This window comes from Phaethon lepturus, unplaced genomic scaffold (assembly GCF_000687285.1).
Source record: "Phaethon lepturus isolate BGI_N335 unplaced genomic scaffold, ASM68728v1 scaffold23336, whole genome shotgun sequence".
NCBI classification, from domain to species: domain Eukaryota; kingdom Metazoa; phylum Chordata; class Aves; order Phaethontiformes; family Phaethontidae; genus Phaethon; species Phaethon lepturus.
In genome coordinates, this window is record NW_010545923.1 from 45,688 (window position 1) to 57,957 (window position 12,270).

At 51.0% G+C, this 12,270-nt stretch overlaps 1 protein-coding gene across 1 annotated transcript in view; it reads right to left on the reverse strand.

Annotated features, from left to right (window-relative positions):
* Positions 1–7,355, reverse strand: part of PKD1 (polycystic kidney disease 1 (autosomal dominant)) — a gene marked incomplete at its 5' end in the record, with an annotated part of 52,207 nt that extends 44,852 nt beyond the window's left edge. Inside the window, 5 exon segments of the mRNA XM_010289136.1 lie at positions 1,001–1,184; positions 1,500–2,168; positions 4,356–4,525; positions 6,126–6,197; positions 7,284–7,355. Of these exon segments, the coding sequence (XP_010287438.1) occupies positions 1,001–1,184; positions 1,500–2,168; positions 4,356–4,525; positions 6,126–6,197; positions 7,284–7,355 (1,167 nt within the window).
* Between the last annotated feature and the right edge of the window lie 4,915 nt (positions 7,356–12,270).

Sequence of the window (12,270 nt, forward strand, 5' to 3'; positions counted from 1 at the left end):
GCAGGACCGTTCAAAGCCTACGTCACCAGCAGCTGCTCCTTTTACATGTGCTTTCTGGGCCATGTTTATTAAGAGGCCATGTCCAACATCTGCATCAGGGAGCGCTGACACGAGCTGTCAGGCCCCTGAAAGCTCTCCTGGTCGTCCTCCCCCCCAGGATGGCCGGTTGCAGAAAGGGCACCTAGAGGGGTGGATTTAATCAAAGGCTGACACGTTCAGTGCTCTCTGTTTATAAAGCCCAAATTCTGAGGTGGAACAGATGCTGCCAGAGCCTGACACTCTGCTCCTGAGAGGCGTGCTGCTCCTTCTCAGGAGGCGAAAGAAGAGGGGAAAAGGTCTGGGCTTCAGGCTGCAGCCATGTCCGGGAGGGTGCGGGATCCCAGCTGGGAGGCAGGATCGCAGCACTGGCTTGGGCTTTGCTAGAGCGGCTGCCGGATGCCACGGTGTCATGCTTGGGACAACCCAGCTGTCACTCTGCTGGTGGAGGGAGCTGGTTGCAAGGTCACCCTCAGGCTCTGCGTGGCAGCCAAACACCCTCTGGACACGAGCACCTGACCCTCTCCGCCGTCCAGCCCGAGTCTGCAGATTTTGCTGAACTCCCAGGTGGAAGGTCTGCTCATCACAGCCCGTTTGCTCCTGACCCTGCACCTTTCTGTACCATTTCAGATGCACCCACAGGCACAAACATAGAGCACAAGATGCCCACCAGCAGCAATCCCAAAATTCCCCCCTCTGGCGTCCAGCCTTTCTGCCCCATTCCTCTTCTTGCCTTTAAAGAAAGAAGCCAAGTTCAGCAAGGGCTCAAGCTCTGCTTATTCCTCCTCTTTGTTCAGCAGCCTCACCCCTGCCATCCCCCCGTACTCAGCCTGGACCCCCAGCTGCACAGGGCTGCCTGCTGCCAGGCTCGGCAGGACCCTTCCTCCAGACCCCTCTGCAAATGTGACCGCAGGAACACAAGACCTGTCCCCAGGAAATCTTAACCCTTACCCTCCTCGCTTACCTGATGACATGAGCGACCAAGAAGCTCTGGATCTCGGGGCTGCTCACAAAAGCCAGCTCTCCGTTATCATGCTCCTGGCAGTGCTGCTGGGCCTCCAGCCACTCAGCCTTCTCCACCACCAGCTGATAGCAGTGGTTATTGCCCGGGAACACCAAGCCATCAGGGGGACACATGGGGTGAACTGCTGCATGAGGTAGAAGAACACAAGCATGATGTCCTTTCTATGGGCCCACACCCCCCAATCCAATCTGGGGAGCAAGGCTCCAGGATTGTTCTGTCCTTCTTGAAGCCCATAAATCCCCTTCGCTGGTGAACTGCACTCTGTGCAGTCACCTTCTTGGCCCAGGACAGTGCAAAACACTGCCCGGTCAGTCAGGGGAGCAAAGAGTGCCCAAAGGAGTCATCCCTTACTCCTCATTGGGAAAGAACAGAACAGGAAGGCCCAGGACCCAGTGCCACCCCTCCCTGGCCCAGCACCCACCCAGCCAACCCTGTTTACCTCTGCCCAGCTCTCCAGTTTCTGCGGTGATACCATACAACACCGCAAGGCCAGTGCCACCTCTGTTGCGGATCCGTATGTCCAGACTCTCATTCGTCTTGACCAAGGAAGGACACTGCAGTTCTAACTGTTGGGGTGAAGCCACCACCTCAATTTCTGCCTGCATGTATGAGATCTTGGTGCCCACAAAGATGGTGACAGTGACATTGTACTGTCCAGGTAAGGCATACATGTGGGCAGCTGCATTTCCAGTGGTGTTGAGAACCTCTGTCTGGTCCCCAAATTCCCACAGTAAAGTGCTGACAGCAATGGGAATACTGACATTGAAGAGCACAGCCTGGTGTAGGCTGTACCGGGGCTGGAGTCCTGCGAAAGACACAGGCAGTTGTGCCTGGAAGGTAAAGGGGACGAGTGATGGTCCATCACAGGCCTGCCCAGACAAATACTCAGTGCAAAATAGCAAACAACCAGAGGAAGAGTTTGTTTCATGGGCAGTACCACACAAACACTGCCCCTGGGTGCTGAAACCTCCATATTCCTGGTCTTCGGCGTAACAGAGGGCACTGCAGGTCTCCTCGGTGAGGTTCCCAGGGTGAACAGATGTGAAGAAGATGACAAGTTCAGCCCCTTCTGTGTGGTTGCTTGTCAGACACGTTATGTATTGAGCTCCTGGGGAGAGAACAGAAGATCCTCTTGCAAACTGACATTGTGAAGCCATGGCTTGGTGAAACCCTCCAAGAGATACCACCCCACACACCCCTGGGAATGGACTTCTCCTGGGCAGCTCCTACTCCAAGCATTTCCTTTTTGAGTCTTGCCTGGGGAGTCTGTAATCCCTCAGCAACGATTTCCAAACTCCTTATGCTAATTAATGATGACAGAAATAACAAGCCAGTCGCACAGATTTATGGAACAGCAACACTCAGCAAATAAAAGGGGACTTTGGAGAGCCTGACAGTCCCACAGGACACGGAGCCACTGAGTCTGACCCTCAAAGGAGCCCAAAGGATTAGCCACCAAGCGAGGCCAGGAGAAGAGGTTGTCCCTTGGCCGTACCTTGGCTCGGTCCAGTGCAGCACGTTTCACTCCGTACTGTCTGGGCTTCCAGCACCAAGTCTATAACCAAACACACTTGGGCAGAGTGGCACATCGGGAGCATGGGGGAAACGCCGCCGGGCTCTCCCCCAGGCCCACACTGCAGATGGGCAGATGCTGCAGCCACCTTCTTCCTTGGGGAGAGCCAAGAGCTTCCCATCTACTTGCAAGCAAAATCTGGTGCTAGAAAAGAGGGCAATGCCACATGCCGCCTGCACCTGAGCGGTGCAGAAGGACACACATCACAGAATCACAGAATCACTAAGGTTGGAAAGGACCTTCAAGGAAAGGACATGTATGCATTCATGGGAAGGATGCACAGAAACAACACACGCCTGGCTACAGGGAGCACAAACACACACGTGCATAGACACGTGTGTCACGTAGAGCGATGGCAGTCACAACAGCCCCATTCTCAGAGCAACATCTCATTCCCTTGAGTTTACTTTCTCCTCGCTGGCTTGCAAGGGGTGGGACATTTCTCTGCCACAAACACACAGGCAGGGCCTCTGCCGCGTGCACAGCCGCAGCCCAGCTGGGACTGCCTGGCCTTCTCTCCAGCTCTGCCCACGCAACTGAGCCATGTTTGCTCCTCTGTTTCTGCTGGTTGCTACAACATCCCCCCGCAAACATCTCAACAGCTCCGGCCTTGCATGATCTTCCCATATCGAATCCATCCAACTGTCCAGCTTTCTCCACGGCCTTACTGCAAACACTGAGCCACTTTTCTTAAGAAAAGTCCCTTGAGGAGGACCACGGCATGGGAACTGCTTTGCTTTTTAACACCAGCCTGATCATACTTCTTGCCTCCGTGCTGGTCAGTAACAACTGTCAGTAGCTGGCAGGCTGTTCCCAGCCTACTCCCATTACACTGAATTACCCAAAAGACAACCTTACATTATTGTTTCCATGCTGACTTGAACTACTGTAAGAGGGCAACAACTAATTTTCGAGGGGAGTAACAGTGCCAGTGTTATTCCCCTTGATAATTCCAGCACCAGGCAAACAGCACGCTACCGAGGTGCTGCAAGGCTGGGGTAATTTTGCTGGGAAGTGGAGCAACCACCACCCCAGTTTTGGCGTGGGGAGCCCTACGCTTCACCAGGCGGCTCAGCTCTGGTTCCCCCAGCCCTCATCACTGCATCCTCCCATCGTGCATTAAAGGAGATCCCTGATGCCTGTCGGGGGAGCACTCGCTCTCCCTCCCTCTCTCTTACCTAGAGATAGCTGAGCATCCAGGAGGGATTAGTTTTCTTAGGGCTCCCCCTTCCCACCATCCAGTTAAATGCTGACCCACGTTTTCTGCCAGCCAAGGCAGTCAGAAAAATGCACCTGGAGCAAGCAACGGGCTGTAGATCAGGGCAGTGCTCATTCAATGCTCCCAACATGGAGCCCTGTCACCTGCAAAGATTCAACTTAGCGTGTCCTCATGTCCCATCGGCTCCAAGAGATTTCACTGCCTAGAGTCAGACTGTTAAAAGCTTGAGAGAATGAAAGCCTAAGGCTGGAGGTCATGGAGCTAGTGCCATCTGACAGCTGCTTGAAGCTTGGTCTGTAATGAGTTTGCTGATCTCAGCCCTGGTGTGACTCCAGCCTTAAAGCATCAGGGTATAGTCATACGCTGCCATTATTTGCTTAATTAGATTAGAACTGGTGACTTGGGGTCTAAAGATGTCTAGATGTGACCCCCAGCTCCCCTTGGGCCCATCATTTCCCCTGGTTTAGCCATCTCCCCCAGCACTGCCCGCAGCGTTTCCTTACCGCAAGTAGCATTGACGAACGAGACATCGAAGAGGGAAAGGTTTGCCACCTCAGGAGGGTGGGCGCATCTCGTATCTGACGCCTGAATAACTTTCACTTTTCTGTCTTCCACCCAACGGGGCAACCAGGAAAGTTTGCAGTCACAAACAAATGGATTCCAACTTAAGTTTCTGTAACAGGGAGATCAGACAAAAGTTAGGCATTAACTTGACACGTGCTAAGTGTTAATTACAGCAGCGTGCAGATCCCTCACTGTTCCCATCTGCGCCACTCCACTGAAACGCTTCAGAAAGAACTGCGAGGGGAGTTAATGAATAGGGAATCAAGCAATAATTAACATGATTTTTCTAGAGGCTAGAATTAGGCAAGTACTCCAAGTACTTTTTTCACTCTACAAATAATTGTTGCAATTAGAAGCAAATTACAGACACAATCTTATATTTAAAATAGTCTGCCATCTAACAGCCATCGGGTGCAATGGCAGCCTCTCCAGCTAAGGGAGACTATTTACAGCTCCATTAAAAAATAGCTAAGAGAATAAAATTGATCTGTCAAAAAAGAAATGCGAAGTCAATGATAATCTTTCCATGTGGCAGTTTAATGAAAAGATGGAAACTTTAATTGCAGCTAAGCTTGATCCAAATTACAGCCTTTGGCATTCAGCTGCGAACAGGACAGAGATGGAAAGCTGTTTGTTTAGCTGACGCCAGCTGGGCTGGGCTGCCGCAGGGGCTGAACCCAGGATTTTTATACTGAAAGCACCACTTTGCCAGCCAGCCTTAGCAGGGACAGACCTGCTTGGACCTTCTGTCTTTCCAGTGCCACTTGTAAGCACAAATGCAGAGCTAAAAATGCACTTTGTGTCTTGTCTTCAGGGAGAATGTGTGGCCGAGCTTTTTTCTTGCTTGACAAGAGTGATTGCAGAGGGTTAATCCTTTGACTCATTCAGACACAGAACTGCTGTTCTGTCCTGTCACTTCATGCATCTCTCCTGGAAATGTGTCATTGCCTCCCTGCCCTTCACATAACAGCACAAATTTTAATCAGAAACATAGAATTGTAGAATGGTTTGGGTTGGAAGAGACCTTTCAAGGTCACCTAGTCCAAATCCCCTGCAATGAACCGGGGCATCTTCAACTAGATCAGGTTGCTCAGAGCCCCATCCAACCTGACCTTGAGTGTTTCCAGGGATGGGGCGTCTATCATCTCTCTGGGCAACCTGGGCCACTGTTTCACCATTTTCACCATTGTTTCACCACAATTACTTCAATTAAAACCCACTATAAGCCTAAGAACTTGAATCACTTAGGGAGATCATCTTCAAGTGTCTTCAAGTGACTTAGACACCTCAGTCAGGGTCTCCTCTGTTACAGGTCAGTGCCCTTTTCATCAGATCCCCCAGTTCCAAGATGTGACTGTACAAACAGGAACAGTAGGTGTGACTTGACGCACAGCCAGAGACAAGAACCTCAGCAGAGCTGGTGTGGGAGAGAAGCAGGGAAGCCAAGAAGGCAGCGGCAGAGGTTGAAGGTATCCAGGAGACAGAAGCAATGTCTGGGAAGAGGTTAGACTTGAAGGGCACCAACAGGACCAAGGAGCAGGACACAGCTTGAGGAAGAAACTGGAGAGAGTCCAAAAGGCAGCTGCTTGGTTGGGTACATGCCCCAGATCTCCCCAAGACAGTGCTGCATCCCACCCCACTGGAAAGGGACGAGTTGTTTCAAGGGAAGTTCTAAATACAGAACTGGGAAACAAAGAGGGTGAACTTACATTTCACTTAAATTAAATAAATTATCAAATATTCCATCTTCTAATGTAGAAATCTTGTTGTGGCTTATATCTCTGTAAAAGAGGGAAAATGATAAGGAAAGTTCATCATGCTGGTAACAACTTCCTGGCCAACATACAGGATCAACCTCTGTCCCAGGCTCTGCTTGGGTTCTAGTTACCTTCTGAGCACCTTGAGTCTCAACAGCCACATGCATATGATAGCAAAAGGCCCAGTCAGGCACTAAGTCATGGGAATGCAGCATGGTTGAGGTTGGAAGGCACCCCTGCTCCAACCTCCTGGCTCAAGCATGATCAGCTACAGCAGGCTGCCTAGGACCACGTCCAGACTGCTTTTGTGTATCTCCAAGGATGGAGACTCCACAGTCTTTCTAAGCAGCCTGTTCCCATGCTCAAGTCCAGTTCCAGTGCTCAGAGTCCTTCCACGAGTCCTCCTTTTAGGAGATTTTGAGGTGTAAAGATGGCAGGCTGTCCAGGCTGCCAGCTACTGAGCTGGAGCCATGAAAGCAGGTTGTGGTGCTGGCTCTGTTGGTGCCTTTTTGGATCTGAGAGTACAATTTAAAAAAAACCCAAACAGTTCATCTTCTCTAGGAACCACCAGTAAGTAACAGAGCGAACTCACCTGATCAGCAGCCGAACCAGGTGGTCAAAGCTTTCCTCTTTTCCTGTCCCACACAGAATCTGGGCAGTTCTGGGGACAGCTCAGGGTGTGGGGAGCAGGCATGCAGGCAGGCCTTTGACCCACTAGTGCTGGGCTCCTCAAAGGACCCTCAGACTCAGTACCCAATTTCTTCTGAAGATAAGTGGGATTTGGACAACGCAGCTTTATCATAATTTTCCATGTCCTAACACACATCTTGTGACAAATCTCATTCTCTTGCCATGATCTCCTCTCCATCTAGCACTACAGCGGGTCAAATACTGCCCAACTCTCTGAATGCCAATGAGGGAATCAGTCATTCACCACACCGTGCGGTTAAATGCCTTGAGGAAGGAGCCCATGGACACATCTATCTGGAGCTTGACAGATGAGGTCAGGCAAGAACAAGGCTAACTTACGGAACACAAGCATGCGTTCTAGGTACCAGCTCAAATGTGCACGGTGAGCTGGAGCACTGGAAGGGTGCAGCATGTACTTACAGTGTTGCCAGAGAAGTCAGGCTTTCGAATATCTGAACATCTAAAATAGCAATCTTGTTCTGGGAAAGATCCCTAGAGAAAGAAAACACAATTTTCAGCTTTCGTTCAACTTCATTTTGTCATTCCTCCATTACTAGACCTTAGAAGAGCCTCTCTCCAAACTCCATCCAGACTCCAGAGTAGAAGGTTTTGGTGTGTTAAAGCAGCGCATTTCTTCCAGCCAAAGAAAACACCTTTCCCAGCTATAAAGCATTTGCTGCTCAAAGCTTTGTATAATGTGTAGGCACAGATTAGGCCTATCATTATATATATACAACTCTGCAGTGTATCTAGAGTAATTACAGACATGACAAATGTATGACTAAGTTTGACGTGTCCTTTAAAAAAAAATTGAAGTCTAATATATGTTCAAAGAAATAATTAAGAAATAATATAGACTAAAGTAGTAATTAACGTAGAAAAAAAATTATTAGGAACTTCCAAGTCCATTTCTAGTGCCAAAGAACTGATAATTAATTGCACAATTGATGCGTTCAACTTCTACATTTTCAAGATCTTTTTGTCTCTCTTTGGAAAAGCTTAAAAGGAAAGCAGAAGTGTTGTGGTTTAGCCCCAGCCAGCCGAAACCAGGACAAGAAGTAACAAAGAATATTTTCTGTTTAAAATCAGGTTAGATTGTCCTTGTAAAAGGAACACTTTTAAAAAATCTCTAATCGCTCCCTGTAACACCAATAGCCTTCAACTCATGCAAAGCAAAATCGTTTCTGTCCTCCAGTCCAGGTCTCTCTTTTCACCCCACATCCTCTTCTTCAATTTTAAAATGTCACTCAGCTAAGAAGTTTTGCTGATCAGTCTCCCCTTGTTCCCGATAAACTTCACTCTTTGGTTTCAGATGAATCTCCTTTGGCCAAAACCTTCTTTTAGCAGAATCAAAATTCCGAGCCCATGCAACGGTTATTATCCTTCAAGGATTTCTGGCAGAGCTCCAGGGACGCGGATGGGGATGGATTCAGTGCAGCCGCAGCCGTGCCATGTCAACAGAGACTTTTTCCTGCCCACCTCCTTTCTCACCTTTTTCCTACATCTCTTGTAATTTCTCCTTGCTGTCTCACCTCTTATTTTTACCCCCTAATCAATTAATTCTTGGTTTGATCTGACATTTAAACTTAATTCATCCGAATGCAAAAAATTCTGCCAAACTGGCAGGAAAATTACATATGATTCCAGGAAACTCTGGGGATAAGTAAGAGGGATGGATGCCTCTTTAAAACCTTTGAGTTTATTTTCCCTGATTTTGCTGTCCAGAAGTTCTTCGCCAAGCTGAGAGTGGATTCAGAAGAGTTCACCAGCAACACCAATAAAGAAGTCCAAGAAATATGCAAAGTAAAAACTCAACAAATACACGTAAAAAAATGATACTAGCAAAAATATCCGATCAAGCCAGTGTTCTTTTGTCTCGGGGTAGCTGGGACAATAGTTAAAGAATACAGAGCATCCTTTGCTGAAGCGACACGACCACGTGGGAGTCACATTCTGCACAGGAGACACGAACGTCACCTCCAAACCCATTTGCAGCTCCCACGTGCAAGACAAACACACAAGACCAGCTTGGACTGGAATCCCAGTTGCTGCCAGCCAGCTCAGACCCTTCCTCAGGGAGGCTCCTGCTCCACTCCTCCACGAGCATTTTCTGTAAATTGTACTCCTCCCCCGCCTCTGCACCTCCTTTCATTACTCAACCACCAACCAGTTACCTTACAGGGAGACCAGTAAAACCATTTATTTTCCTCTTTGAAATACCTGGAAATAACCCATTTAGTTTTTCAGGCAGCACCTCAAGCCCAAGACAGAAGGAAATGGTGTTTTAGCTCTGATGCCTCCTTGCTCCTTGCCCAGACAAGAAAGACCTCCAAACCAAACCATTCTGCTGCTACACAATCAGGGCTTTGCCTGATTTGCTTCAAAGAGCCTCTTCCAAAGCGCTGCTTGGCTGCGCGGAGCAGAGAGCGCGCAGGGCCGGGGACGCTGCCAGGCGCAAGCGGGCACCTGAGCCATGCAGGCTACTGGGACACCCGGCCCCAAGCCCGGCCGCCTTCTCTGCAGCTCTCGGCAGCGTCCTCTCCACCTCTCCCATCTGGCTGCGTCCCAGGTCGGGGGGAAGAACTCCAGCAGGGCAGCTCTGCTCTCCTCCATCCCCCTGCCACAGTGCCAGGCACGCAGCGGGTGCTCCTGAGCCTGCCCCAGCCCTTCACAAAGGTCCCTGGTCATTATTTCCATTTCATCTCAGAGAAAGCCTTTGCACTTCAGGTAGGTGAAGGCTAAGACCCCAACTCCTCCACTCCCAGGGGTCAGTCAGCTCCATCCCCCCCCACGAGCAGGACCGGGCATGACCGTGACCCGGTGCCTGCTCCAGGAAGAGGCACAGGGGCAGACCTGCTCCCGCCAGCCTCAGCAAACAGGTAAAATGCAAATACGGGCAGCAACCCCCCGCTCGGCGCTGCTGCTACACAGTGTGTTGGGCCGACACTAGATGTCAGTGCCTGCTGAGCGGCAGGCACGGGGGAAGGAGCTCCGGTGAGGAAGGGAGATCCAGCGGGGACGCAAGGGGTGCGGGACGCCTGGTGCTGAGGCTGCGGCCAGCGGGTTATGCTCAAGAAGGGCCAGGAGGCAGCTCTCCCCCGTAAACCAGTAAGTGGCTCACTTTTGCCTCAACCCTCTGATTCGCTCAAGAGACTTTGCTGCTTCATATGGCCAGGACAGCTTGCGAGGGTGTCAGGCCACTCGCACGCATGTCTCTGAGCTGTCAGCACTGTCGTGCCCCCGGGAACCTTCGTGGCGTCACGGTGGAAGGGCTGGAGAGGGCTCCTGCGCCTTTTTCCTCTTCTCCTGATAGTACAGCTTGGCTGTCATTCTGCATACACCATCGCCAAGCTGATGCTGCCAGATATTATCATCTGAGCTCACCCATCCATCCTGCACCCACTACTGCCATCCACAGCCAACACTGACCCACAGACCAGCAAGCAGAGGAGCTCCACCAGTGGGCTTCAACGGAGAAAGCTGGGGCTCATTTCCCAGGTGAGGCTGCTTCAGAGGCTGTGAGATGCTGTGAACTCTTGGAGGCTGTAATTAACCTATCTACAACCTGTCTATACCCTGACACTTTGTCACTTCACTACAACTCACACACTTTCCAAGGGATCCCCAGACCTTGGCTTCCACCCTCTGTCTTCCACAGCCTGAGCTCCCGTCCAGCACCCGCAGACACTGCTGTCCTCCATCCAGAGCAGGCACTAGATGGCAACCCACCGGTACGTACAAACCAGAGCACGATTCCCTTGCTATTTTCTACCCTTGCCTTCATGATCTGCTGAGGAACTGGAATAAAACCTCCCAGCTTTCAACCTCCCCAGACCTCCGTGGTGCAGAGCCTGCAAGGGAAGCAGAGTTCCTGTTGACAGGACAGCTTGGAGAAGCAAGGAATGGTGGCGGATGCCAGTGCCTGACACCTCCAGCCGCGAGTTGGTGAGCTGGGCTCCCAGCCGCCGGCTTGCCTTCTCCCACTGGTCCCTCTCCAACTTGTATGGAAAATCATATTATGCCTTCCTGGCATGGGAAAGATGGCTGGGAACCAAGCTAGGTTGCAGGAAAAAAAAAAGGAATCAGGAAATACTGAGCAATAAAACCCAACGCAAAGGCTGTGGGACAGAGCTCAGCCTCTTGGTGCCACAAACTGCCACGACTGTGTTTTCCCAGCCCACTGCCAGGCTGGAGGAAATTCAGAGCAGGTTCAAAGCAGAGCTGGTGCCAGCAGAAAACAAGGCTCTCCATTGAAATGCACTGCGCACGCAGACTGCCGCCCTCTCCATGAGAAGAAAGAAAAATTTAGTTTACTTGTGCCACAGGGAATACTGAGAACACGCTGTGCTTCCTGAAAGAGGGCAGTGATGGGCAAGTCACAACTTCTCAACCCTGCCTCAGTTTCCACACCTGTAAAATGGAGCTGTGTAATGCCAGAGGAGGCTGGGAGGGCTGGCCCACTTCTCTGCAGATCTCTGTGGGACAAAGGGCATCAAAACCCACCAACAACTATGGTATAGAATAAGAAGCATGTGAAAGATGCCTTACAGAGAGCTCCCCTTGCAGCTCCCTAAGTGCCCCAGCAAACACTCACACTTTTAACCTACACGCCTGGCAAAGGAAGTTTTAAAAAAACTTCTTCAAGAAGCGCAGTTGGTCGTGAGGGGAAGGTGAAGCTTTGGATAAGGGAACATTTGGTAATGAGGGCGTTAACCTGAGCCTTGGGAGCCTTCAGCTCCATCCCAGCTCTGCTACCAACTCCCTGTGTGATGCTGGGTGAGCCAGCGAACCTCTCCAGAGCTGTGCACACCGCAAGGCTAACAGCATGCGACGAGTGAGGATGGATCACTCACAAACACCACCAGCGAGATCTCCTGCAGACGGGGTGGGATAACTTCTGGGGGTAAAAAGCATCAAGCACCGGCATGCCCTCACTCAGCTGCTGCCCTCCTCCTCCGACGGCAGCGAGCAGCAGGGCTTGGTGCCGCCTGCTTTGTCCCTTCGTGATGCTCCGTCGGGTGCCACGGCCCACAGCTGCGGGCCCGGGGCAGCCAGGGGGTTTATTTCTGCAGCGCTGTGGTGGACAAGCTTTTTTTGGTGCACTGCTGTTTTTTTCTTATTTCCACAGAACATATAATGTTGAGCAGAGTATAGCACGCCTCCGCCTGCCAAGCCTGATGTCATGCTCTCATTATGTCATTTGTGGGCCCGCTCTGCCTTCATTTCACAAAAAAGAGAGGGAAGGGAAGGGGAGGGAAGGGGGGGCAGTGCTGGCTTGTGCCTTCCCCAGCCCTTTTGGTGTGTGGAGCCCAGCCAAAACAGTAATGGGAAAAGCATCCACAGACAGAGAGAAGCGTCTGTGCAGAGAGGAGCCTGCGTGCAGGCTGGGAGAGCCGCAGGGGGTGAG